This window comes from Lutra lutra, chromosome 12, assembly GCF_902655055.1.
Source record: "Lutra lutra chromosome 12, mLutLut1.2, whole genome shotgun sequence".
Classification (NCBI taxonomy): domain Eukaryota; kingdom Metazoa; phylum Chordata; class Mammalia; order Carnivora; family Mustelidae; genus Lutra; species Lutra lutra.
This window is the reverse complement of record NC_062289.1, coordinates 95416872-95443852: the sequence shown is the minus strand read 5'-3', so window position 1 is coordinate 95443852 and position 26981 is coordinate 95416872. Positions and strand designations below refer to the sequence as shown.

The window sequence follows — 26981 nt, the reverse complement described above, 5'->3', positions numbered from 1 at the left end:
GGAAAGGCTTCATCCAAGCATGGGGCTTATTACATAACAACGCAGAATTCAGAGAGAGGATGGTTGTAGCAAATTGGTCATTTATGAAAGAATACCAGTTGATTTTTTTTTCCTAACAAAAAGATTTTTTTATTACTATAATACACAGCAGATACAAAAGGTACCTTTAGCAAATACAGAAATCAGCAGTTATGGCATAAACTACTAGTGTAACTTAGGTTTTTGCCAAGAGAAGCTGCTCTGTAAATAACTTAAAGCTAGAAAGGTGATGTTGTGGCTGCTACTTAATGCCTAATAATTTACAAAACGAGGACATCAGCTTTACATCCGGCTCAGAGACCTTACACGGACACCCCGGCCTCTGACCCACCATCTGCTTCCAGCTGAACGTTCCATGCCCAGCATCTCTTTAGCGGCAGGTTTCAAAGAGGAAGCGGAGGCAGGAAAGCAGTTAACCGGAAGCTACAGCTTCACGGTTCGATGTAAGGTCACATCACTGGGTGTTTGTTCTCCGGATTTGGGCCAAACAGCTCTGCTCATGGCAACATCCCAGCCAGGGCCTGCGACGGAATCGGAAAGGACGCTTCACATGGGTCCTCTCTCCCGGGTGTCCATGGTTCATAGAACCTTCCACAGTACTTTCAGTCAGTCGTAAGTTGTGAGTGCTTGGGGCGTGTGCTGGGCCTGGTGGGACAGCGATGCCCCGGGCCCCTGGCTCCCTTAGTGGACACCCGGGCCTGGGCTGGCAACACTTGCCAGCCCGCACCCCCACTGGAGGAAGGCCAGGGATCGGCCTCGCCTCGGGGGACCTTTTAGAAAGCTCTGATTCCAAATCTTAACTCTGAAGAGTCCATTTGAATTTTGTTTTGTTTTTAAATAAAAAGCCTAGCTAAAACATAGCTACTACCATGTCCTCACTCTCCCTGTGGCGCTGGGCTGTATCCAGGAGCCTTCTCCAAAGAGGGACGGGAATGCTCAGTAGAGTCTTTGTGTTGGGCTGCGGGGAGTGAGTACACCTATAGAGTATGGACCTATAACAGAGCGGCAGTACTAGATGATCAGCTGCAAGGATACGTTTTTTACAAACTGATAACTTTCTTTTCTTCTGTGGAAAGGGCTGGGGTTTGGATGCTCGCTGAGCGTTAAGCCTTCCCTCTGCTAAACAAGGAAGCCCGACTGCAGCCCTGTGGTCCGTGCCCTTCCGATCCCAGCTCCCGAACCCAGGCAAGGACTGTCCTCTCACATGGCCTCCAGTGGCACCTGCAAACCTCAGGAACACTGCAGGGGCAACAGAATTCAGGGTAACTGTCCATCTGGCCCATGCAGGGAGGCTTCGTGTAAAAACAGGCTTTGTCCAGAGTGGTTGGCGCAGACACTGCTCTGTGCCCACTGTTCACAGTCCAATGACGGACCATCATCACGTCCCCCGGCCAGCGTGCTGACAGCAGAAGCGAGCAGCAAGCAGCTCAGAGCTGATGGGCCAGATTTGGCAGGTGCACTTTGATGACATAGAAAGAATCCAAAGATTAGAAAAGACCCACAAAAAGAGAAGGCGGGTGTTCTTCAGGCATCTTTTAGCTGTCCTGTTGATCTCCATGGAGAAACTTGGAAGGAGCAGAGCTTTTCAAAAGTTGTTCCGAGGACTCTCAGACAAGGTGTATTTTCCAGAATGGACGTGCTACAAAAGCAATCGAAAGGGAAAGGCACTTTTTCTTCTAAATTGTTGCCTTTAATAATTTAACCTTTTATGGGCTTGCTTATTAAAAATAAAAGATCTATGCTGAAACTGACTGGAGGATTAGGCAAAGTTACCTCCCCTCTGAGAACACCTAACATAGCCGAATATAAAAAAGGTGGCTTCCGGAACCGGGTTTCATTTAATTACCTGTATCAGATGAGTAAAAAGACGTTGTAGACAGAGTGAATGCTGTCGGAGCACAGCAAGGACACCACCCAGTGCACACTCGCAGAGCTGTTCAGGGGGCCGGATTTGGTTTGAACTGGGGTCAGCGTCTCCTTTACGGAGCCTGCTCTGAGAACACCCAGAAGGCGGAGGGCTCTGGCAGGGGCCGTCTGCGCGCACACACACACACAGTCCGATCTTGCCTGGTTCCTGGCCGGCGTGGACAAAGCCATCGGCTCTGAGGCAGGGCAGTCATTCTTCTGCCCTGTACTCCCGGCCCTGGTGCTGCATCTTGGAAAGAACGCGCTCGTAGAACAGCAGGTAGGCGCTGGAGGACAGGACCTCCTGCAAGCTGGCCTTGCGGACCGTGTCGTCAGAGATCCACAGCCACTGGTTGCTGGTTGAAAGAGGGTTCTTGGCTGATGGCGGGGACCGTCGGTAAGTCACAAAGTGTCCCGAGTGCATGTCTCCGTGGTGGACCACAACTGCCATCAGCCGGAAGAGGTATGTGGAGGAGCTGAATGGGAGGAACACAGGCAAGCCATTTACAGACATACACAAAAAAAGGGTCATGGGCAAAACCAGAAACTGAAAGAATCCTAGATGTTCAGTGGCGGCGGACCGATTCAACGGTACCTTCGTACAAACGAATACTACACAACCCTTAGAATGCAGACAGGGGCTTCCTGGCATGGGGAAGACACCTGTCCTATGAGTAGACGTCCATTAATGTGTAAGGTGTACACAGAAGGCCTTAAAGGTTTGACTGCTGATGTCTAGGGGGTGTCCCAAGAAATCTGAAATTCCCTTTGTACTTTATACATGTATTCCCACATGTATACACAGAACATACATATTTAAATTCTAAGTACTTCAAGAATTCTTATTTTTAAAGTGCTTTCCATTTGGGACAAAAATAAACAGGAATGTGTAATAGTGAGATTACACCTTAAGATGAAAGAACAAAAGTCTGTGTTGTCATCCACTTCTGTGCAAAGCTAATTCTGGAAACTGAGAGAACCAGCAGCTACGAGAAATGAAGACTGTGCCTCCCCAGAGCAGCTCACCTGTAGTCAGGAACCACCGGGAGCGGGAAGGGCATCTGGGCTGGCAGGGGAGGCAATAAAGATGGGGAGCAGGCGCCATTCATAAAAATTTGTGGTTTGGGGCCCCCAGGCTGATTCAGAACTGCAAGAGGAAAAGGCTCCAGGTGATTACCGTAGCAGTAGCTGTGGGAGAACACAACACAGCCTCCACTACCTTGAGTTTAACTCCCTGACAATGCCGCAAAGAAAACAAGTGGTTCATTTTGTGTTAGGTTGATTCCTACCTTTTGTGGTTTTTTTGTTTGTTGTTTTTTTTAGATTTTATTTATTTGAGAGAGAGAGCAAAGTGAGCAGGGGAAAAGGGAGGGGGAGAACTGTAGTCCCCACTGAGTGAGAAGCCCGACTCAATCCCAAGACCCTTGAGATCATGACCTGAGCCAGAGGCAGACGCTTAACGGCCTGAGCCACCCAGGCACCCCTACCTTTTTGTCATTGACATTCTTAATCCAGGGTAGGAAAAGTGGGTCTAGCTTCCGGTCTGCTGCTTACTTTGACAGCTTTGTGAATCTTGAAGCTCCCGTCCGTTTGCTAAAGATCCGCCAGAGTTAGGCTGTAGCTAATTTACTGGCATTTCAACCTAAACCATGGTTTCTCAACCTTGACACTGCTGACACATTGGCTGAATAACTCTTGCTTGTTGGGGCTATCCTGCTCATCAGAGGGTGTTTCCAGCATCCCTGGCCTCTACCCACCAGATGCCAGTAACACCCGTCTCTCGGTTGTGACAACCAAAAATGCTACTGGCCACTGCCCCACGTCTCCTGGGCAACAGAACTCCCTGGTTAGAACCACTACCTAAACATTCTCTATTCTTTAATTTCCAGCTTCTAAAGAATACCAACATATAACCATGTTGATAAATGTTGATGGGTGTAGATAAAATAGTGAAGGAGATATTGACCTCTCTTTTCCTGTGTCACACACAAGGGCCTGTAAGTACCCAGCAGGCCCCGTCGGCCGTACAGTAGCCACAGCCAGCATGCTGTGGCAATGAGCAGACCCGGAGCCCCAGCTGGGAGAGGAGGGATCCAGGGTGAGCTGGGCCTGGATTTAAAACAGCGGCCGGGGCACCTAAGTGTCTGCCTTTAGCTCAGGTCATGATCCCAGGGGCCTGGGATTGAGTCCCGCACTGGGCTCCCTACTTGTTGGGAAGCCTGCTTCTCCCTCTCCCACTCACCCTGCTTGTGTTCCCTCTCTCGCCGTCTCTCTCTGTCAAATAAATAAATAAAATATTTTAAAAAATAAAATAAAATAGCAGCCAAAGACTGAGCCCTCTTCCCACTGCAGCGACTCTGATGTTCGTTTACAGATCTGCTGAAAAAAGGTAAAAAACAGTCTTTCTGTGAATGGCGTCCTGCCAGGCCGCACAACTATGAAGGCAAGAAATTAAACACAGCAAGGGTCTACTGAGTCAGGAGCATCTGGGGTGTGGGGAAGCCAGGCCTCTGGCTGGACTGGAAGCAGGTGCAGGTGGGGAGTCTGGGCTCGGGGCCCTTAGAGTTGGTGGGTTTTCCTCGTCTACGTAATTCTAAAGAACTCAAGGAGCTAGAAAAGATAGCTTTTAAAAACTGCCCAATGCTCTGCTGCCTTCGGCTCAGGTCATGATCTCAGAGTCCTGGGATCGAGCCCCGCATCGGGCTCTCTGCTCGGCAGGGAGCCTGCTTCCTCCTCTCTCTCTGCCTGCCTCTCTGCCTACTTGTGATCTCTCTGTCAAATAAATAAATAAAATCTTTAAAAAAAAAAAAAAAACTGCCCAATGCTGCCTTCTGGTGCCCGTTCTCCCAGTGGACTAATGTTTGTCCTTAAACCAGTCCTTTCAGCTCCTGGGGCCTCGATTTTCCCCTCAGCAAGACTGAGGGCAGTTAAGAGCGACCTGCTCCCTGGGGTCCGAGTCTCCCCGGGGGTCCGACTCAGTGATTAGTCTCCAGTGAGGAGGGAAGTGAAGGGAGATCAGTAAGGAGCTCAGTAAAGGAGCTAACTAAATGATCTTTAGCCAGAGCTTTTCCTCCCCACATTTGCATAAAGGACATGACCCTACCTGGCCAGTTGGGTTCGATGGAATGCTAGGGGCCAATTATCATTCAGTCAAAAGGTCAGAAAACCATCTTAAGCTTTTCTTCCCATATTTTGTCAACTATGATACCGTTTTTAAAACCGTACACCTTTTTACTATGTACGTTTAACCTCTTTTTAGGAATCTTCCCTCCTGTACTCCCAGTCCTGCTGTTCTCAGGAATTCAAGCAACCGCTGGACTAGCTCCCCTTGTGGCATAAAGGCCCCAGAAGGTGGTGACGCCAGACTCCTCTTCCCTGTGCCGGAAGTTCCGAGCAGTGGCTCCTTAGGCACATACCTGGGGCGGGGGCGACTGGCCCATCCTGCAGGTCCTGGGTGGGCCCCGCGGCCTCGCTGGGCTTGGGGCTCGGCTGCCCAGGTTTGTGCCCGAGGAGGTGATACTTGTAGATGTCCATCATCAGGAACTCATTGAACTGCACGTGCTCTTGCCGCTTCAGGGGCGTGCCATGGCTGGACCAGCTCAGCCGCTGCAGGTGGATGCACAGACACTGGGGGAGCTGCGCGGGGAGAGAAAGCAGAGAGACCACGTGTTGGACTGGGGGAGGTCCCTGAGGGCAGAGCCGACAAGGTGTGCGGGTTGGGCTCACCTTGCCTAGTTTCAGCTGTTTAACAAAGGTGGTCCTCTGGTGCTCCACCTTCTCCCCATTCAACGTCCCTTTGGCTTCGATCTGAAATAAGAGAAAGATGGCTCTGCAGAATTCCTTGGAACAAAACGTCTGTGGAGGGCTGCAGCCAGGTCGGTGTTAGGTCTGTATTTAGTTGGCACCTGACTTTGACCTGCGAAAGGAGCTCGGCTGCCCAGTTAATTGTGAGATGCTCTCACTGTTTTACTGTTAAGTAAGAGTGACAGCGGGGACAAGAGAAAGGACGGCATGACAAGGAACTCTGCTGCGGCGCGTCATCTATTTTGTTCTACGTCTTCAGAAATTCTGGTCCCCATGGTTCCTCTTCTTCAGAGGATGACATGCGGACACTCAGGGGAGTCAAGCCCGTGAGAATTGGCAGGTGAGTGCTCCCATCTCAGAGCACCACACTCACAGTTTCTCTTTAAATATTCTGCAGATGAAGTAAACTCATCTGGGAAAGAGCTCTGGTCCACAGGCTACCGATTTCCCAGCCAAGTTACATAGCTGAGGCCGCAAAGCCCCCCTGGCTCTAGTTGGAAGAGCTCAGGCCAGTGGAGAGCGGCGGCATGAGAGGTACTGCATCAGGACACACGGGCCAGCTCAGGGGTGACACCGGGCATTAGAGGCATACCTGCGTACAGTTGTCACATACGACATCCCGCACCGATTCGGAGGAGATAAAGTGGTGAAGGCAGTGGTCCAGGGTCAGTGGATGCCCCTTAAGCACCAGAGAGCAAAATTCACGATTACCGGTCAATTATAAGGTAACTATTAACAGAAGGCAATGTGATCCCAGAGCTTTATTTTTGCTTATATGGGCAATAAAGCTTGACAGATGCAACTGGACGTTCCCTGAGCATATGTGGAGCTCTCAAAGCTTCCTACACTTGCTGTTATGGGTGGATTCAAGGCTATGAGGACGTATATAACACTGCAGAAACTTATAGACTCCCACAGCGTTTTAGAGATCTTTGAATTTGAGATTAATACATTTGTGTGTGTGTGTGTGTTGAGAAAAAGCCAAAATTCCTGGAACTGGAGAAAAACCATTCACTCTCTTCTCCCCCCAGATTGGGCCATGGTACCACACACGACAACCAGGACAGGTTCAGCCAACCATGTGCCTGAGTAACGCACAGGACATCGGCTACACAAAGTGCCTCAAAGCCCGCTCAGATTTCAGTGTCTCCAAAACGGACCCCAAATAAACCATCGCTCAGTACATACCCACGTGGCAGCTGGGATACTCAGTGAAAGGCTGTCGAAGGTATCAAATCGAACAGGACTCTGAAACAAACATTGCAGAAAATCCAGAAATGAAGCACGTTCAAACCAGAGCTTTAGAGATGGGAAGACACACGCCTATGAAACAGCTTAGTATTTTGATGCCCAGCGCTGACATATGAAACAGTGTACTTACCTAGAAGCAAATTCTGTTACAAACAACCCTGTCAATGTAAGCGGTACAGTAACACCGAAGGCCAGTTTATAAGATCACGGTAAGAGAACATCCCTGACCAGTAATGTAGGGATTTTATCCTCAGGAAATAACCATGGACAAAACTGTAAGGATGTTCATCCCAGCATTATTTATAGCAGCAAAATGTGAATAGTTGAAATTTCTAGGGAACAATAAATGAATTACATCATATCCACAGAAGAGCACGCTCTGTTCCAAATAGCACAGTAGGAGTGTGTGAGTGTACAGAAAGACACACCTATTATGTTATTAACTGCAAAAAAACCCAGATGATAATACAGGATAAAAATTGCTGCTTTTGGTGATGGCAAAGTAGCTTAGCTAGACTAGCTGTCCTTGAGATAATGCATAGAAATTCTGGACCAAAACAAAACACAAGCATTCGGATGATTGGAGAGCTACTGCCAAGTCCTGGGAAAACAGGAACTTTACAGTGAGATTTGGACTGTGTGACTTTTTGCTTGAGGGAACTCCCCAGCTTATGCTGTTCAGTATCAGGTGGCAGAAAGCTGCGTTCTCACAGGATGGAGGTCTCAGAAGACAGAGCCCAGGCTGGTACAGAGGCTGGGGGAAATCCCAGAAAGAGGGCAGCCACAGAGAGGATGAGGCCCCAAATCAATGTACAAACCCTGCCCAGTTCCAAGGCACAGACACGCATGTGTGCACACCCACACAGGGAAACCCCAGGAGCCTAGCCAAAAAGCTAAAGCGAGAAGCTGAAAAAACTGCCCCGAGATTTTGCTGCCCAATGTGAGGAAAAGAGTTTGGCTTTGAGCTCAGCCCAGTCAACTGCACATCGGAATAGAATTCATTATTTTTCAGAGAAACGTAACAGAATCCAAGTCTCTACTACAATGTTAAATATGCAAAAAAATTACTAGACATACAGTGCGAAAAGGAAAATATGACCCATGGTGAAGGATCCCATGGATGACCTGGATACTGAAATTAACACGAGGGCCTTAAAAGAGAATTGTGACAAGTAAGCTCAAAGACACAAAGGAAGAGAGTTATTTAGTCCTGGTGGAGGACAAATGGAGAGTCTTAGCAGATAAATGGAAACTATAAAGAACCAAATGGATATTATACAACTAAGAAAAATAACTGAAATGAATAGTTCCCTGAGGGGCGCCTGGGTGGCTCAGTGGATTAAGCCTCCACCTTCGGCTCAGGTCATGATCTCAGGGTCCTGGGATCCAGCCCCGCATTGGGCTCCCTGCTCAGCGGGGCATTTGCTTCTCCCTCTCTCTCTGCCCTCCTGGTGCCTGCTCTCATGTTCCCTCTCTCATAAATCAGTAAAATCTTGAAAGAAAGAAAGGAAGGAAGGAAGAAATGTTCACTGGACAAGCAAAATGAAGACAGAGCAGAGGCTATGAACTCGAAGATAAGTCCACAGACTTATCCAATTTGAAGGATGTGGAGGAAAGAGGTTGAAGATAAATGAACCAAGCCTCAGTGAGTTGTGGAACGATACCAAGCAGACCAATGAGGAGAGAATGGGGTATACATAACATTTTGGGAAAAAATAATGGCCCCCAAAATGTGCAAATTTGGTGAAAAACATAAAAGGTACAGATTTATGAGATTCAGCAAATTCCAAACAAATACAAAGAAAATGAACCTAGGCGCAGGGCGGACAAACTGCCGAGGCTCAAAAGTAGCGAGAAAATCTTACAAGCTGGCAGAGAGAGAAAAACGAGACGTCACGTACAGGAGGATGATGTGAATGATGCTGGGTGTGCGTCCAAAAAGCTGGAGGCCAGAAGGCAAGAGAACAGCGCCTTGCAAGTGACAAGCTGGAAGAAAGCAAGGCAGGCGTGCGGGCGCCCCTGCCAAGGTCACCGCTGACTTACCGTTTCACCATGCAGGGAGACGAAGGGGAAGATCTAGGTGGAGGGTAGTGCAGGCCAAAGTTGGATCAAAAATAAGACAACAGAAAGAGATATTCTATAAAAACCCTAGTTAGGGGCACCTAACACTTGATTTCATCTCAGGTCATGACCTCGGGGTTGTGAGATCGAGCCCTGCCTCAGGCTCCACGCTCAGCAGAGTCTGCTGGAGAGACTGTCTCTGCCTCTCCATCTGCCCACCCCCAACCCTCGGCTCTCTCTCAAATAAATAAATAAATTTAATTTAAAAAAAGGGTGGGGGGAGAAAGAAACACTACTTAGATACTTAGATGGAAACTAACCAGACAAAACAGACTCCAGGACAAAGATAAAATACTTACCAGAGAGAAAAGGGGACATTTTATCAAGACAGTGAGAGTCAACTCATCATTAGTAAATGTCTGTGTACCTAACAGCAAAGTCTCATATGAAATTCTGCAAAAATAAAACTAAAAAAAGAAAAAGAAATGGATAATTCTAGCAGATTTAAGGAAGATTTAATTTAAGGGAGAAATAATACCGATCTTAACCAAAGTCTTCCAGGAAATGGGGGAAGGAACACTTCCCCACTCACGTTATGAGGGTAGTATGATCCCCGTAACGAAACCTGACAAGACATTACAAGAAAACTGTAAGACTGATAGTCCTCATAGACATAGACACGAAGTACATCACAGTAAAGTGTTCATTCCAGAAACACAAAGCTAGTTTAACCTTAGAAAAAGCAATCACTGCAATTCACCATGTTAATAGAATGAAAGAAAATCATGATGCTAGAAAAGGGGCTAGTCAGAACCCTCTTGACTAGAAGGAGCTAGTCAAGAACCATGTACTGTATGATTACACGCATACAAAACATCAGAATATGCAAGTACAGAGACTGAAAGTGGGTTAGTAGCCGCCCAAGGCTAGAAGAGTGGGGGAAATGGAGAGCACGGGGTTCTTCTGCCAGGAGGTGGGGAGGCTGAAAAGATCCTAAAATTGATTGAGATGATAGTTACACAATTCTCTATTTTTGTATTTATGTTGGAAACTTTCCTAATAAAAAGTTATTTTAACATGTCAAAATTAGGGCACCTGAGTGGCTCAGTTGGTTGGGCCGCTGCCTTTGGCTCAGGTCAGGAGCCCGGAGTCCCAGGATCGAGTCCCGCATCAGGCTCCCGGCTCTGCCGGGAGTCTGCTTCTCCCTCTGACCTCCCCACTCTCATGCTCTCCCTCACTCTCTCTCTCTCAAATAAATAAATAAAATCTTTAAAAAAAAAAAAAAGTCAAAAAACAAAACAAAACAAAACACCCAAACCCCACCAAACAACAGAATCTATTGTCTACTGTCAGTGTAGACCCAACCTCAAGACTCATGTCTGCTACTCTCAGCGCAGAAGATGCCACAGAGGGTCAGAGGACATGCGGGCACTGAGTAAAGGGAGGCAGTCTATCCATGAGGTAAGCAGAGCCAGGCAACCACAAACGCCGTCTACCAACATCAGTCCACACTCCATGCTTCCCGAGTCTCGAGCTGAAAGGGAACCTCACCAGAAAACAGCCAAGCACTGGTACTGTATTTACCTGGTGTTCACAGTGTTTGCAGACCATGTTGCTCGTCAGCCTTCCATGGAAAGGATGCTGAGATTTCCAGTGATTGGATGTGGGGTGAGGTGAGCCTGGAACATAGAACATGTCTCGCCGTGTGCCACCTTGGCACCAACCTCAAAGCTCACCCTCCTTTTTAGTATTTGGTAGCAACTCCCTCTTTGAAATAAATGTTCCTGAAAAGTAAACTGAAATAGCTTTCCTTATGGACTTCCATCAAAAAGACAACCCATCCCATTCACAGGAAAATTTATGCAAGTCCTTCGATGTGGTTTCTGTATAATGGGTACAGCCCATTTAAAAAAGGAATTTGTACCATATGTTAGCTAACTTGAATTTAAATAAAGACTTGAAAGGAAACAAAATTAAATAAAAAAAGGAACTGGTGTTGAATAATGTATTTATTAGATGTTTAAGATATTTAGATGTCCAAGGAAGGACACCACGAGAGACTATTCCAGAAAGGGAGATAAACTTCCGAAAATCATCAGAGTAAGCAAGTTCTGAAAAACAGGAATTTTTTTTTTTTTTTTTTTTTATAAGATGGGAGTTGGAGTAATCAACAGTATGGTAGGCTAGTTAGAAACACACGCCCTATAGTCAGGCAGCCCTGGGCTCTGTCCTGGCTTAGCTTCTCATTAGTTTTATGACCGAGGAAGTCACTTCATCTCTGTGAACCTTGGTTCACTGGAAATAGGGACAATTATTAGCCCATTATCCCCACGATCAACTTCACACCACTGTTGTGAGGCTTAAATGAGACGTTACAGGGCACATCACACAGTTTGGGCCTGAAAAGAGTCACTGTTATTACTAGTGATGCATAACGGAAGTCACATGTCTTTTTCTTTTTTCCCCCTTAAGTTTAGGTCTTAAGAAAAAAACAATCTCCTCCTAACGAGGACTGTGATCACCTGCTGAGGACATGGCAGTTTCAGCTTAAGGAGCTCTTCATGAGATCAGTTCAAGAGGGTAGAAAGGAAACCCTTGTTGGAAGTAGAAATAAGTCCGTTGCTTTTTTTTCCCAGGCGGGAAACAGAGCAAGGTGTGAGGGAACAATTCAAGATGGCCCAAGGGAACAAGGTAGAGCTGTCTGTAAAACCCAAGCTCCTCTGCAAGTACACACAGCTCCAGCTGGACTGGATGTCCCCGGAAAAAAAGTTGTTTTAAACAAGCAAATCACTGTCACATCTCAAACGTACCCATCTTACATGTTCTAGTTCAAGGGGAATGATTACCTCTTGTGCGGCAGGTTATTTGTTTAGGAGTTATTTCTGGCTGCTGCTATAGGGGAAGAAAGAAAAAAAACCAGACTGAAAATCCAGCTGCGATCCCTTTTACCCCACCTCGCCCTGCTCCTAACGCTTGCGAGTTTCCCTGCCGGTTGCACCACTTAAACCCAGTTTTTAACCAGAGATCCTAATAGAAGCCCTAAGGAGTCTCTCTGGCTAGTAACCGTACCCAATCTTTCATTAAAGGGAAGACGCATTTCCTGTCTCTGGAACATTCCTCCCCACTCCTTTATTAGTTAACTTTTATCGACTCCCTAATATTTATCATGTTCCAGGGAAATGAGGATTCATTTAGCATTCCTGTGGCTCCTTGTTCCCTGCATTAAAGAGAGGGAAAAATACCTTCTCTTCTCCAAGCCAAGACAAATTGCAGTAATGAAACCCTTTTAAAGAGCCCTGGCACCCCTAACCGAAGTCACCAACTGCAAAGGTTGCAGCTGAAGACAATCCCCCAGCCCCACGCCCACTCCTGATTTTTACTGAGACTTAGTTCCGAGTTTAGAGTCGTACAAGGACTATACTCGCGTTCCCTATCCATCCCCGTGAAAAAGGCACAAACCACACACACGTCTTGGAACTACTACGGGCTTACCTCCAGGGAATGCACATCAAATAAATGGGTGACCCGGGGCTGTCGGTCCCGCTCGTCTTCCAGGGACGAGGTAATGACATGGAATAACTCGTGGGCATCCTGTCAAAGGGCAAAGCAGCTTCAGAGACGCCCAACGGGGCCCTGGGTGCACCGCCAGGCAGAATCCTGCAGCTAAGAGGGCAGAATTGCTTTCCACCTTCTCAAGCTTCAGCCTATTGAATGGAACTTTATATCCCAGACATTTTCACCCCAAAGGCCCTCAACTAAGGGGCCCAAGGGGAGAGAGAAGGAGAGCGAGCTGGGGTTGGGGGGGCTGCCTTCACACCAGCTGTCTCTGAGCCTGTTTCAGCTTTGTCAACATGACCCTGACCTCCACTGGGCTGCTTTACTGTGGTAAAGCACGCATGTGGCATCCAGGCTGCCCTCTGAGCCTGTTTTTAGGCACATAGCCCTGTGGGGTGAAGCACACTCACACTGTTGTGTGACCATCAGCATAACTCATCTAGCTTTCCCAACCAAAACTCTGTCCCCATATAATTCTGACCCAACCCCCTCCCTGGCGGCCACCTCTGTGTCCAGCAGTTTGGCTCCTTGTGGGAACTTGCACAAGGAATCATAGTGTTTGTCCTTCCATGACTGACTGGCTCCACTGAGCTCGAAGTCTGTGAGGCTCACCCATGGTATAGACCGTGTCAGCATCTCCTTCATTCGTGAAGTTGAGTAATATTCCTTTGTGTGTGTATATAAATACCTAAGCACATACAGGCATATATATTCTATTGCATGTGTGCGCACGTGCGCACACACACACACAAACACACCCCACATCTTGTGTATCCGTTCCTGCGCTAATGGACACGGGGCTGCTTCGACCTTCGGCGGTCATGGATAGTACAGCTATGCATATGGGTGCACGAGTATCCACTGGAGTCCCGGCTTCCGGTTCTTTGGGGCACACACCTGGACATGGAATTGTTCATCATATGGCAGGGGGCTGCTCTCCCCAAAAGCCAAAACCATCCCTGGCTCTTCAGGGATGGGCGGGTCTCTCCTCCCCGGAATTCTGGAGGCATTGAGAGCTGTGCTCCCCCTGCGGTCACCAGGGTGATCTTTTAAGAGGTAGATGCCTTTATTCTTTGGCTTTCAACGGTGAGCCAGCACACACGTTCCCATCTCGGGGCCTGCTCTTCCCGTCCCATCTTCACACAGTTGCCTCCTTCTCATCCTTCAAATTTCTGCTGAGAAGGCATGTCCTGAAGGAGACCCTCCCGCAAGGACCTTCTCTGACACAAGCCCCCCACTTCCACCTTCTGCCAGTGCAGCTGGGGGGGTCCTCTACCTCCAACACACACCCCAAATTTCAGAGGACTCTGTCTCCCCTGCCTCAACGCCAGTCTGAGCCAGGCCATCAGCAGCCCAGATGCCTGCAACGGCCTCCCTACTTTCCTGTCTGCTCCCTCTGCCCCACTATGGTCTCCCTGGTACAGCACATCCTGTTAAAACACAGATCAGGGCATAGCAGTCCCTGTTCCAGGCCGCCAGTGGCTCCCCACCACACACAGAACAGAAGCCCAACTCCGGCCCAGGGCACCCGGGGGCCCGCACAATCTGCCCCTTGCTGCTGTCTGAGCCCCTCCCCCCGACTGCCTTCCTGCCCCTGGCCGCAGCCATGCTGGCCCCCTTGCCCTTCCCCAAACGTGGTACCCTCTCACCCTTTGAGGTCCTGTCTGAAACACTCTGTGCCCAGCTCCTCACAGGCCTCCCTCATTTTCAGACTTCAGGTCTCAGCAAAAACCTCACGTCTCCAGAAGAGCCTTCCCTACCTAAGGGAGTCTCTGCACTGCTTCCCCCCACCCCCCAGCTCTAGGCCCCCCAGCTCGCACTGGCACATCAGCACACTTTTCTTCTTGTTAGTGGATCTTGAAATGACCTCTTTACCATCCACAGTCCTCTGCTAGAATATGAACTCCCTGTGAGCAGGAGCCCGGCAAGTCCCATTTGCCACCACGACCCCAGGCCCTCAACAGGCCCCACCTGAGGCAGGCATTCCACAAACATTTGCGGCATGTATCCATGAATCCCCTCCCAGGCTAGGAACAGCAGTTAGCAAGAGAGTGATGGGAGGTTCAAAGATAAATGAGGCAAGGCCCTGGAGGGACTCACAACCCAGGGGTAGATGGGGCAGCCTGGCTAGGGATCTAGCAGCGGCGCTAAGCCTGAAGGTGGACTGGCTCTTCCAGGGAGGCTCGCAGACAAGGCATCTGAAGCAGGAGCAGGGATTCACCAAGGAGAAGAATCCCAAGATAGGCTGGAGTCAGACCCAAACCCTATTCTACCCCTCTCAGCCACGGAACTACTTGGCCTTGAGACAAGGAATGTCTTGAAGCAGAGGGTAGCTTCGCTGTGCACTTCTACACCAGAGTGGCCCGAATCCTGCCTCTGCCACTTTAACAGCTGTATAACTCTGGGATTCTCTGAACCTCAGTGTTCTCCTCTGGAAGATGGGGACAGTAACAGTGAGTCCTTACAGGCATGCCATGGGGATGAACGCAGAGAAGTCACACAAGTCCAGCACCTGGCCCCATATGTCCCCCACAGCTCTAGCTCCGAAAAGTGGGTGGGATTGCGAGTCTGCCGCTGACTGACAAGATCAGTAATGATGAAGATGCGCACAGGTCCCAGGCCAGATGGGAGGAGGCCGATGGCCAGCCACGCCTGCCTCTTTCCCAAGCACACGACAGCACTGAGTGGCTCGGTGATGACTGCAGGCTGAAGCTGCTGGAAACACTTCCCAAGAGGAACGGGGACATCGGTGGGTCCTTGACAGAAGAGCAGGACTTAGACAAGGGGCCTGAGGTCCTTGGGACTAAATCGCAGTCACTCACTCAGTTTAGGGAGAGGAAAACGAGGCTAAATCATGTCAGCTACCAGAGGAGGATTTAGTAAGCATTTTCTAAGTGGAAAAACATTTCAATAGACAAGGGATTCATCGAGATGCACTGTAAGAGAGTTGAACCCATCAACACTGTGTTTAAAAAGGAACACCTGGGGGCACCTGGGTGGCTCAGTGGGTTAAGCATCTGCCTTCGGCTCAGGTCATGATCCCAGGGTCCTGGGATCGAGCCCCACATCAGGCTCTCCGCTCAGCGGGAGGCCTGCTTCTCCCTCTCCTCCTGCTTGTGTTCCTTCTCTCGCTGTGCCTCTCTCTGTCAATATAAACAAAATCTTTAAAAAAAAAAAAAAAAGGAACACCTGCTTGGCTTCAGCCTAGGATGGAAATAGAGGTAGTCTTTAAAAATAAGGGGAGCTGGAAAGCCTTCCCACCTCACTTTCCAGCATTTTTAAATGCTTTTCACTCCCAGCCCACCCTTTTGGGGGCCTAACAGCCATCTCCCATTTCTCAGGTCCGCTGTTTGGACAGCAGAGGCAGGAGCACCCAACACAGAGCTGGCCGAAGCCGGCCCGGAATGTGGCCAGGGAGGACATAGACGACCTATCCCTACAACTTCACCGTCTCAGCTTCGGCCAGACTCACTGTCCAGACTAGCAGTCTTGAGGAGGAGGACGGTGGCCAGGACCAAAAAAGGCAGTGAATCTGTAGTTGTGGGAAAAGGGGTCCGAGGGGCTGGAGTAAGGCCCTGGGGCTGCTAATGACACCTGCTTAAGGTCGGGGGCCGCTTCAATTAATCTAGCCTCTAAAAACGCATTTCTTTTTTTTTAAATGAGGATGTGGTTCAAAAAAGGGTCTCACCTGAATCTCTCAGCTCTTATGGTAAAGCCACCTGCTTGCTGCTCTCCAAAGGACCCAGGTAATCAAGCGCAAAGTCACCCAAGGACCAAACAGAGGCTCGCTCTTTGGCAACTGTTCAAACCCTATCCTGCTAACCTTCCAGCCACTGGGAAAACAAAACCAAAACCAAGGGACGCCTGGGTGGCTCAGTTGGTTGGACGACTGTCTTCGGCTCAGGTCATGATCCCGGGGTTCCGGGATCGAGTCCCACATTGGGCTCCCAGCTCTATGGGGAGTCTTCTTCTCCCTCTGACCTTCTCCTTGCTCAAGCTCTCTCTCACTGTCTCTCTCTCAAATAAATAAATAAAATTAAAAAAAAAAAAAAAAAAAACCAAAACCAAAAACAGCTGGCTTTTTCGTCTGACCACGAGAACAGGAACAACGTTCGTGATCTGGTCCCGGAGTCCTAAACTGCCAGAGAAATGTATGCTCAGGCCAGGTGAGTGCAAGGTCAACAATGGCATTTATTCCTCATGCCGCAGCATCGAGGCTAGTTTTCAGCCCTCATTGCCAGTGCAGGCCCCAGCGCGTGAGTGCGCAGGACTTTGAATGGGGTGTTCACCTGTTCTTCAAAGGAAGAGATCTGCCATCTATACATTCTTAAGACATCCAACAAGCAGCTTGCGTCTAAGACCTCATCGTCGGTGACTTCTTGGCAGGACAGAGCTGGAAACCAGAAAGGCAACTGTTAGATTCACTGGCGAAACAACAAACCAGGAAACCTACCCCGCGCAACATATCAAAGCCAATTAAGCATCTCACTGTAAAATTCACCTTGGAATTACAGCTCTTTCATTACTCCTCTCTGTAGCCTCACCCAAGGCTTAGAGGGCTGTTAGGCACTGTGTGTTTCCTGAGTGAATGTGGTTTTTTCATGAGCCTGTAGCATTTAAATGAAGAAACCGGCTTCAGCTTTTTGAATTACTGCCTCGATATAAATTGTTAAAAGATTTCTACTGAAAGAAATGGTTTTAACTCACAACTCTGAGGGCAGAAGGGTCCTTAAACATTTCATCTAGTCCAAGCCACACTCAGTGCTTGACTCGCCTCTATCGGACCCTCTCTGAGGCCACAGGGCCTTCGCTTGTGTCCGTCCGCCCTGGAGTTTTGATTATCACGGTAAAGCACCAAGTCGTATGTGGCAGCCTGAAGGGGACTGCTGTGGGGTTTACTTTTCTTTCTTTCATGTAGGCTCCATGGCCAGTGTAGAGCCCAACACGGGGCTTGAACTCATGACCATGAGATCAAGACCTGAGCTGAGATCAAGAACCAGACACTCAACCGACTGAGCCAATCAGGTGCCCCTGAGTTTACTTTTCAGTCCTAAGTAGAATCAAGCCTAATGAACAAAAACACAAGTGTGATGGGCTTATGAGTTTACATTATAGTTACAGCTAGATCAAGGGTTGGCAAATGTTGTCAAGGGTCAGACAAGAGATATTTTTGGCTTTGCGGGCTCTGCAGCAGCTACTCAACTCTGCTATCAAAGCACCCCAGCAGCCATAAAGAGCAAGTAAATGGGCACAAATGTTTCAATAAAACTTTATTGACGAAAGCACGCAGTGGGGCAGACATGGTCCGCACACCATAGTTTGCTGATTTCCTGATCTTGCTGGCCCCCTACCACAGTATATTTCACTGGACCACGACTGCTAGAGTATGGAAGATAAAAATACTGGGGCCAGGGGCGCCTGGGTGGCTCAGTGGATTAGGGCCTCTGCCTTCGGCTCGGGTCGTGATCCCACAGTCCTGGGATCGAGCCCCACATCGGGCTCTCTGCTCCGTGGGGAGCCTGCTTTCTCCTCTCTCTCTGCCTGCTTGTGATCTCTGTCTGTCAAATAAATAAATAAAATCTTTAAAAAAAAAAAATACTGGGGCCTGCCACCTCAGGGCAGCTTCCCAAATGCAATTAACTCTGGGAAAACGAAGCTAGCCTATTTCTTCTCTTTGATCTGCAGTTAGTGAACTTGAGACATTCCTTTGACTACTTCAGGCTCTGACTCGGGAGGTTCTGAGCAACCTCCATCTGGATCTGAAAGTGGTGGTGCCTCTGGGTGGTAACTTGGTGAGAAGCAGCAGCCCAGTAGCCAGTGCTAAGTCCTGAGGCCTGTTTTACCAGGGCAGATCTAGCTTGGTGTCAGACCTTTACCCTCCAGAACAAAGGGAGCCTTTTAGAAGGCAACTATACTTCCCTTTCTCCTCCTACACTCCTCAGGCAGCCTGTCAGTTGGCTTTTTTTCCTCCAAAGGAAAATTTTACTGTCCCCTTTAGCCTAATTTTGCCTAAAATGCTGTGGGACGATTTGGCAATATCTACGACTTTTCATATCCTACAATTCATATTCTAGTAATCTCTCTCAGGATCTATGCTAGGGAAACAAAGGCTTGTGTGCACTATGGGCGCAAATAAGAACATTCCCTGTAGCCTGTTTATGACAACAAGGCCCCGGAGGCAAACAAATAGCTAAATAATAGTATCTTGCCATTATGGATACTGTGCAACTGTGAAAGTGAACGAGGTTTGCAAATCGCACGTCTGATAAGGGACTGACATCCAGAACATATTAAGAGTGCCTGAGACATAACAATAAAAACACCGACAACCCAATTCAAAAATGGAGAAGGGACTGGAGTAGACATTTACAAAACGAAAACAAACAAAAAACACAACTATACAAATGGCCAGAAATACAGGAAAACTCCTGCTCAACAATACTTCTCAGTAGGGAAATGCAGATCAAAACCACAATGAGATGATCGCCTCACACCCAAGACTGCTACTGTCAAAAAGACAGACAATAACAAGTGTTGGCGAGGATGTGGAGAGTTAGAGCGCTGCGTGCACTGTCAGGGGAAGGCAAAATGGTGCATCTGCCCTGGAAAACAGCATGACAAGTCCTCATAAGAATTAAACAGAATTTCCACCTGATCCAGTAATTCCGCTTCTAAGTATAGACCCCAAAAGAATTAGGAGCAGGGACATGAGTAGAGATCTGTACACCCATGCTCACAGCAGCATTATTCACAGTAGCCAGTGGGGGAAACCACCCAAATGTCCCTTGACTTATGAATGGACAAACAAAATGCCACATGTATACACAATGGGGTATTATTCCTCTGAAGCCTTAAACAGGAATGGAATTCTGCCCCACACTACAGCGTGGATGAACCTCAAGGACATGATGCTGAGTGAAATAAGCCAGAAGCACGAAGACAAACACTGTAGGATTCCACCTCTGGGAGATACAGAATCAAACTCAGAGACAGAAAGTACGACTGTGGTTTCCAGGATCTGGGGAGCGAGGAGAATGGGAAGTCATTGCTTAATAGACAGAGTTTCAGGACGGGATGATGGAAAAGTTCTGGTGAAGAGAAGAGTGGGTTCGGTTACCCAACGATGTGAAGGTACTCAAAATGCTACCCAAACGTGCACTTAAAAATGGTTAAGATGGTACATGCTTCATGTTATGGATATTTTACCATAATTTTTAAAAAGTGTGCAGTAGGAATGAGCAGGCAACCCACAGAAGATATAAGCCCGATAAACTCACAAAGAGAAAAAGACGAATTTAGGGCTATGTGTGCTAAAATGGACACTCTTCCACCATAGATGATATTATGCTATTTGGTTATGAAAAAACATAAACAAAACAAATTATATAATTTCTACAGTTGCTTAGAAACATATTTAAGTGCACAGAAAATGGTCTGAAAGGATACATTTGTATTTTTCTTTGGAAAGAAATGAGGGGAACGGGAGCAGGGCAGTGATAAAGGGGAACTGTCACTTTATGCGTGATGCTTTAAATTTTTACCAGCAGAGTGTATTCAAGCGTTACTTGTGAAATTAAAAATTATCTCTAAAACCCAAAATAAACAGCCCTGAAAAGCAGAGACAGGGAAGGGAGCCTAGACTCTAGGTGTAGCATGGCTCCGGTTCCCAGCCCTGGGTCATGCATGTGAAGAGGGGAGACCAGTCATCATGCTGGGACAGGTATTCAACCTGTGTTGTACCGCCCACATTTCAGCTTTCCGCTCTGGGATGGTACTTGCTTACAACAGGGGAGCAGAAGAAATTACTTTCAAATTGCCTGTGATACAAGCCTGTGTCAAGCTGAGATCACCTGGGAACACATCTCGGCAAAGCGACAGTGAACTGAGTGTTTTCTAAATCCAGTTTTTTTCCTGACTGTGAGAGGAATATATGCTTACTGTTAAGAGCTTTAGAAATACGGTTGTTATAAGAGACTCTTAATCTCACAAAACAAACGGAGGGTTGCTGGGGGGAGGGGGGGAGGGAGAGGGTGGTTGAGTTATAGACATTGGGGAGGGTATGTACTATGGTGAGTGCTGTGAAGTGTGTAAGCCTGATGATTCAAAGACCTGTACCCCTGGAGCTAATAATACATTATATGTTAATAAAAATTAAAAGAAAATTTTAAAACAGAATAATAATAATTTAAAAAAAGAAAAAGGAATACAGTTGTTTTGTTTTAAGGTTTCCAAACTGTCAGCTGCACAAGACCAAAATTGCCAAGGTGAACATTTTGGTGCTTTCCTGTCCAGCCTCTATCTGTGGAAATCTTTGCTTTGCTGACGTCAAATACAACATATTTCAAACACCACTCTTTTAAAATTAACATTATAGCCTATGCCTCTCCCACATTAAAAACATCAACAACAAAAAACACTTGGCAAAGATGATTCATGATGGCTACATAATATTCCAGTGACTGCTTAATCATTCTCCTGTTGGACACCCCCATGCTCTCCTCCCCTGCTTTCCTTTGTAACCAGGTGTTGGGAAATCTTTGCACACATCCCAGCATTTTCCAAATTGTGTTCTGTGGAATGTCCTCGGGATGTGAAGAGATGTTATGCGAGGAAAAATTAGTTATACAGGCAAAAAGCTGGTTTAAAAATGAAGGTGGATGGGTGACCTCTTCAAACCCATGCCAAGCCTGTATAACAGTGACTCCCTTGGCTCAGGGCCCCTGGTCAGCCACTCCGGAGCTCGTGGGCTCTTACAACTCCATTTCAGGCTAGCGTCAATCATGGTCAATGGAATTCCCAGGTCAGATGGTACTGGACACTTTGCAAGCTAGCACTGTGTCATTCCAAGCTGCTCTCCGTAAAGGTGGCCCTGTGTCACCCTGCCACCAGCACGTGTGAACATGTTGTCCAACAGCTGGGCAGGACCGTGGAGTTTTCAGTCTTTGCTGACAGGCAGCGCAATGATAACTTCACTGTTAAGGTTATTTCTATGTCTTTGATGACGGCCAAGTTGCATACCTGTTACTCTTCCCATCTACCTAAATACAGTCTGTACTATTTCTTCTGTGAACTACATTATCACTTAGGCTAAGACACTTCTTTTTTCTAAACTTAATAAGCCAGAGTACTTCTTACAACCAAAATGCTTAAGTGGCAGTGGATTTATTCTCTTCCCTAAAAAGCTGTTAATACACTGACAATTTTCAAAAACAAATGGTTACGTCTTTAAATTTTTTTTTTTAAATAGCTGTTTGTATCTAATGCACCCACAGTGTTTTTTGGTTTTCTTTTTCCATGATGATCTGTGTTTCACACAGAAGCTATTAACCCTCTGCCTGCCCTTAGGGCTGCTGCTTTCAAAAGGCACACAATCCCCTTGAAGTTCCCGGCTAGATACCTTTGAGGAGGTGCAACAGCGTTAAGGATAAATACTGGTGGGGGGGGGCCTCCTTCTGATCCCGGGTGTACTGGGTGGTAAACTCTTCCAGCCACTTGATGAAAGCGGGGCAGGCAGACAGGCCTTGCAGCAGGGAGTTCATGAAGCAGGTGTTCCCTAAGTTGACAAGGCCAGGCACCAGCCCTGAAAAACGTTGGGGGAAGAAGAGAAAAGAACATCACATTGGACCAACTCTTTCTCTCCCACTTGGGAGCCAGGGTTTTTGCACTGGAACCTGACACCGAAAATCCCAATCTCAGAAAGTCCTTATCCACAGACATCAGGGGGCCAGGCATTCTGTTTGTACCAAGGCCTGGTCCTAATGCTGCTCCTTCAGAAGACTGTAAGCGACAGAAGGACAGGTCCCCGGTCATGGGTTACTTCTGACCGCCACCACAGTGTCTGGCACGGCTTATACAAAACACTTTGTAACATCTCTCTCTCATTCTCTCTCTCCTTTGATAAGAAAGCAACATCAGAACAGAAGAAAACAATTGTTCTTTTGTTGCTCCCCAGGACAATGATTTTGTTCTTCTAATCAGTGTGAAAGATACCACCAGAGAAATTCTGATCAGTCTTTCTGCGAAGAGATCAACAAAATTTGACATACTTCCCTTTTCTGCTGAAACTTTTTCAAAAAACTTTTTATTACGAAGGTTCTCACACATGCATAAAATGAGAGGATATATAATCAATTCTAATCATAACCACCCCCCCGATTTAACAATGATCAACATTTTGCTATACCGATCCCTTTTTTGTTTGCTTGTTGTAGCTGAATTTTAAGCAACATAAGGAGAGTAGCATTTACAAAAGGGGGTACATTTTAAAATAATGAAATAGAATTTTGTATTAAAGACGGTAGCTGGGAACCCTTACTAGCTGACTAGCAGCTAGTCAGCGAAACCACAAACGTGTCACACAATCGGTCAGCTGTACTACTGAACAACACAGGCACCAGAGGAAGAACAGTTAGACAATTAAGCCACGTGAACTTTTTCATTACAGAGCATGTCTCAAACTCAAGATTTTAGAGGGGGAGGAACAGAAATCTTTGCACAATAGGGTCTAAAATAATGAGTCATTAAAAATAATTTCTGCTTAAAAGGAAGCAATGTCCCAAAACTGGAGATACAAGAGAACAAAAAATGCCCTCCTCTTTTTGTACTGTCTTGGGACAGTAAGGGCTTGGGTCAAGTCTACGGACTATGATGCGATAACCTCATTCTTACCTTTTCTACGCTTCTTTCTTTCTGTAATAGGACCCCAAATCACATAGATGCCCGCAGCAAGGGCAGCAGCAATTCCACCTATAACACCCCAGTTCTTCATGACTTTATATCTAGAAAGGAAAATAAGTTTACTGTCTTCCCTCATCCCAAACGCAGCACGTGTAAATACAGATACAGGTACAAAGAAATTAACATTTCATCAAAATAACCGACTGGCCCACCAAACCCCTAATGTTCAAGCATACAGTACAGGGTTATGTCTTGAAACTCAGCATGTTCAGACACTAGGATTTAAAGCTTAAGGCAGGTCACAGAAGCCCCGTCTCACTCAGAGGGGGAGCTCAGGTTTTCCCCTTACTCTGCCTCCCATGCTGGTACCACACTGGCTACGTCAGGGCCTTTGCCTGGAATGCTCTCCCCACTCCCCGGATCACTGCATGGCTCTCTCTCATACCTCCCCTGCACTTCTAACCAACAGTGAGAACCTGCACTGCTGGTCCCTTCTACCCAGTTCTTCATTTTCTTTTTATCACCTTCACTTATTAACTACAGTTATTGTCCCTCACTGGAGAGCAAAGTCCTTTTGGGCAGGGATCTTTGTCTGTTTTATATACCCCAAGTCTCTAGATCATATTTGGCACCTAAGAGGTGCCTAATAGTATTTACTGGATGATTACACACTGGAGAAAACATATAGAAATGAATCTATCTTTTAGAAATAAACAGGGAGGGGAGGCTGGGTGGCTCAGATGGTTAAGCATCTGCCTTCGGCTCAGGTCATGATCCCAGGGTCCTGGGATCGAGTCCCGCATCAGGCTCCCTGCTCAGTGGGGAGCCTGCTTCTCCCTCTTCCACTCCCCCTGCTTGTGTTCCCTCTCTCACTGTCGTCTCTCTCAAATACATAAATAAAATCTTAAAAAAAAAAAAAAAAGAAGAAGAAGAAGAAAGGGGAGTTGCCTTAATCTGGTTCAATTAAGGCTCTGCTCTTCGTTAGAGCATCATTTTCCCTTCTCAGGCTCATCTCTGTCACCTGTACAATGGGGACAACCAAGAGACCTGCTTCATGGAGTTCTGACAATCAAACAAGCGCTAGGTCATATGAGGCAAAGGTAAGGGCTTAACAAACATTAGCTACTACAATTATTAAGTATTAACCATCTCAATTGCATTTGGGAAAGTTATTCTTGAATTTCTTAGTGCTGTATTGTGCTGACTTCCACACAACAGGTGTATTAACAAAAGTGCCTGGAAAAGTTAAAAGAACCATTACTGAAATTCTAAAGCACTATACAACTGCTTTAAATTCCCTAAGCAAACACTAATATTTAAGGGTGCATACTCTATGCCAGGCACTGTGACAATCTTATCTCATCCTAAAGACAATCCCACAGAGGTAGGTTCTGTTATCATCTTCATTTTCTTTTTTTTTTTTTTTTAAGATTTTTATTTACTTTAGAGAGAGCAAGAGCAGGGGAGAGAGAGAAGCAAATTCCCTGCTGAGCAAAGAGCCCGATGCTGCACTCGATCCCAGGACCCTGAGATCATGACCTGGGCTAAAGCCAGACGCTTAACCGAAATGAGTCACCCACATGCCCCTATCATCTTAATTTTCATGTTAGCGATGCAGCCAACTTGGTCAAAGTGAGTGAGGCAGCATTGAACTGAACTCGTGCCAAGTGTGTGCTTAAAACCACAAACCTCCTGAGGGAAACTGAAGGACAGAGAGTCCGAAGGGATGGGAGAGAGGACTTGCCCAGGTCCTCAGCAAGGTATGGACAAAAAACCCAGTGAAATTTGGTGACTCTGGAAACCCCCATCTCTCTGCAAAACGACAACACAGGAGAGCAGTGGGGTCTAGGGGTAAAAAGATCTGTCTTTTCCCCCAGCTCTACTGTGAGGTCAGCTGTAGGCCACAGGCAAAACCGTCTCAAGGCCCGTTTCCTATCTACAGAATGGGGGCACTGGACAGGACAGCCATTGAGGGCTCCCAGCCCTGCCATAATAAGCTCTTTTTTTTTTTTTAAGATTTTATTTATTTATTTGACAGACAGAGATCACAAGTAGGCAGAGAGGCAGGCAGAGAGAGAGGAAGGGAAGCAGGCTCCCTGCTGAGCAGAGAGCCCGATGCGGGACTCGATCCCAGGACCCTGAGATCATGACCTGAGCCGAAGGCAGCGGCTTAACCCACTGAGCCACCCAGGCGCCCCCATAATAAGCTCTTTAAATCTGCTCCAGTTCCAGGGGAAAGAAGCTAGGCTGAGCAACAGGTCTCAGTCATTTAGGTTCAGTAATGGGGATGCAGTGTTCAGCTCTCAAGACTGGAGCCCATGGGAGGATGAAGAAAAGAAGGGAAAGAGGGACCCTGACACGACTGGGGGCCCATACTATTGGGGTTCCTAGCAGGAATGGGAGACCTTAACAGAACTGGAAGCCTTTACAGGTTAAGGAGTCCTGATCTGTTCTGGGACCCTTGCAAGACAGAGATTCAGAAATCAGACTGAAGACCCACATTGAATAAAGGATCCCTGGCTTGACTGGGGGATGGAGGATGACAGGAATAGGGGTACTGACAAAATGGGGGAAGGCTAGCAGACCTGGGTGGCTTTGCAGGGCTGTGAGAACCACGGCAGGACTGGGGAGCTTGGCAAGACTGAGGAACGCTGGCGGCCCAGGGCACGACAAGACTGGGAAGCCCAAAAGGACTGGGGGTACCCTGAAAGGATTAAGGGGTCCTGGAAGGCCTGCGCGGCGGCACTGAGAGGTCTGAGGGCCACTGGCAGAATTCGAGGCTTTGACAAGCCTGAGGGTGTCTGGAAGTTCTGGGGACACGGACAGGATTGGAGGAGGTTATGGCAGGTGGGGGGCAGGGCACTGAGAATTTGGGGCGCTAGCAGCACTGGGGAGGGCTGACAGAATTGGCGTTGCCGAAGAAATGGAGGGCCTGGAGGCTCATCCGCCGTCCCGCTTCGGGGCCTGGGCCTCCAACCGAGCCCGACGCAGAAGCCTCCGGAATGCTTACTCCTGCTAGCGCCGTGAAAGGCCGCCGCAGGCCCAGGCTGGGGACCCTGGCCCCGGCCTCTCCGGCCGCCCCGCCCCCCAAGGCTCACCTGACGGCCGCCCCGGTCCGCAAGAAGCGCTGGATGGCCCGGTCCGCCGCGGTCATCGCCGCCTGAGCCCGGGTGCTCAGCATCGCGGCCGCGCGGGAGACCCGCTGCCGCCCCCGCCACTACCACCGCGCTGGACCGAGGGCTCGGAAGGTTCCCGAGGCGGCGGAACCTGCAGCCGTAGCCCCAGATCCTCTGGGGAAGGTAGGACGAAGGACCGGCTCCCCCGAGAACCGGAAGCAGCTGCCGCCGGAGACCAAGAGCCGGCGGACCACATCCTTGTTTTCCCGTCTCCTGCTTAGCAACCGGCGTTAGCGTCGGTTACCAAGGGAGGCCCTGTGGCTCTGGCCCGCTGGGTGTTCAACCTGTGCTTTGGCTCCATGCATTTGGCTCCACTTCCAGCTCCTGGGACCATTTTAATTTTTTTAGTTATAAAGAGGGCAGGCCCGCCCGAAAGCGGGATCAGGCCTCGGCCACCCTTAGTTATTATTGTCGTCGGGAGTGTAAATAGGTCGCGGAGAAAGGCCTTTAATGAGCACGTTGGACCATCTCTGACCGGATCACCAGAGAGCGCGAGGCCTTCGATGATAGCCA

The 26981-nt window shown here is 48.0% G+C and overlaps 1 protein-coding gene across 3 annotated transcripts; it reads right to left on the bottom strand.

The window, feature by feature from the left end:
- Nucleotides 1–850: 850 nt before the first annotated feature.
- On the bottom strand, nt 851–26627 carry USP30 (ubiquitin specific peptidase 30). 3 transcript variants are annotated; one of them, XR_007121876.1, is made up of 14 exons: nt 26391–26625; nt 23284–23393; nt 22013–22195; nt 16905–17008; nt 12553–12651; nt 11907–11952; nt 10645–10739; nt 6937–6996; nt 6341–6427; nt 5671–5751; nt 5361–5580; nt 2971–3091; nt 1886–2420; nt 851–1678 (listed from the first exon to the last, which is right to left on the bottom strand). XR_007121876.1 is itself a non-coding variant. In XM_047697204.1 (13 exons), the coding sequence occupies exons 1-13, from the start codon at nt 26471–26473 to the stop codon at nt 2156–2158; spliced, it is 1551 nt and encodes a 516-aa protein (XP_047553160.1). In that variant the 5' UTR covers nt 26474–26627; the 3' UTR covers nt 851–2155. The 3 variants fall into 3 exon arrangements, 2 of the variants coding, with proteins under 2 accessions (XP_047553160.1, XP_047553159.1); XM_047697204.1 differs by having other exon boundaries at nt 851–2420; nt 11907–11949; nt 26391–26627; XM_047697203.1 differs by having other exon boundaries at nt 851–2420.
- Between the last annotated feature and the right edge of the window lie 354 nt (nt 26628–26981).

Excerpts from the sequence above, each read along its gene's own strand:
- USP30 (XM_047697203.1), bottom strand. The coding sequence starts at position 26,473 with ATGCTGAGCACCCGGGCTCAGGCGGCGATGACCGCGGCGGACCGGGCC. Across the intron at positions 17,009-22,012 it reads GCTGTTGCACCTCCTCAAAG|CTCTGTCCTGCCAAGAAGTC; the intron begins GTATCTAGCCGG and ends TCTGGTTTCCAG. Across the intron at positions 3,092-5,360 it reads GCCAGTCGCCCCCGCCCCAG|TTCTGAATCAGCCTGGGGGC; the intron begins GTATGTGCCTAA and ends TTCCTCTTGCAG.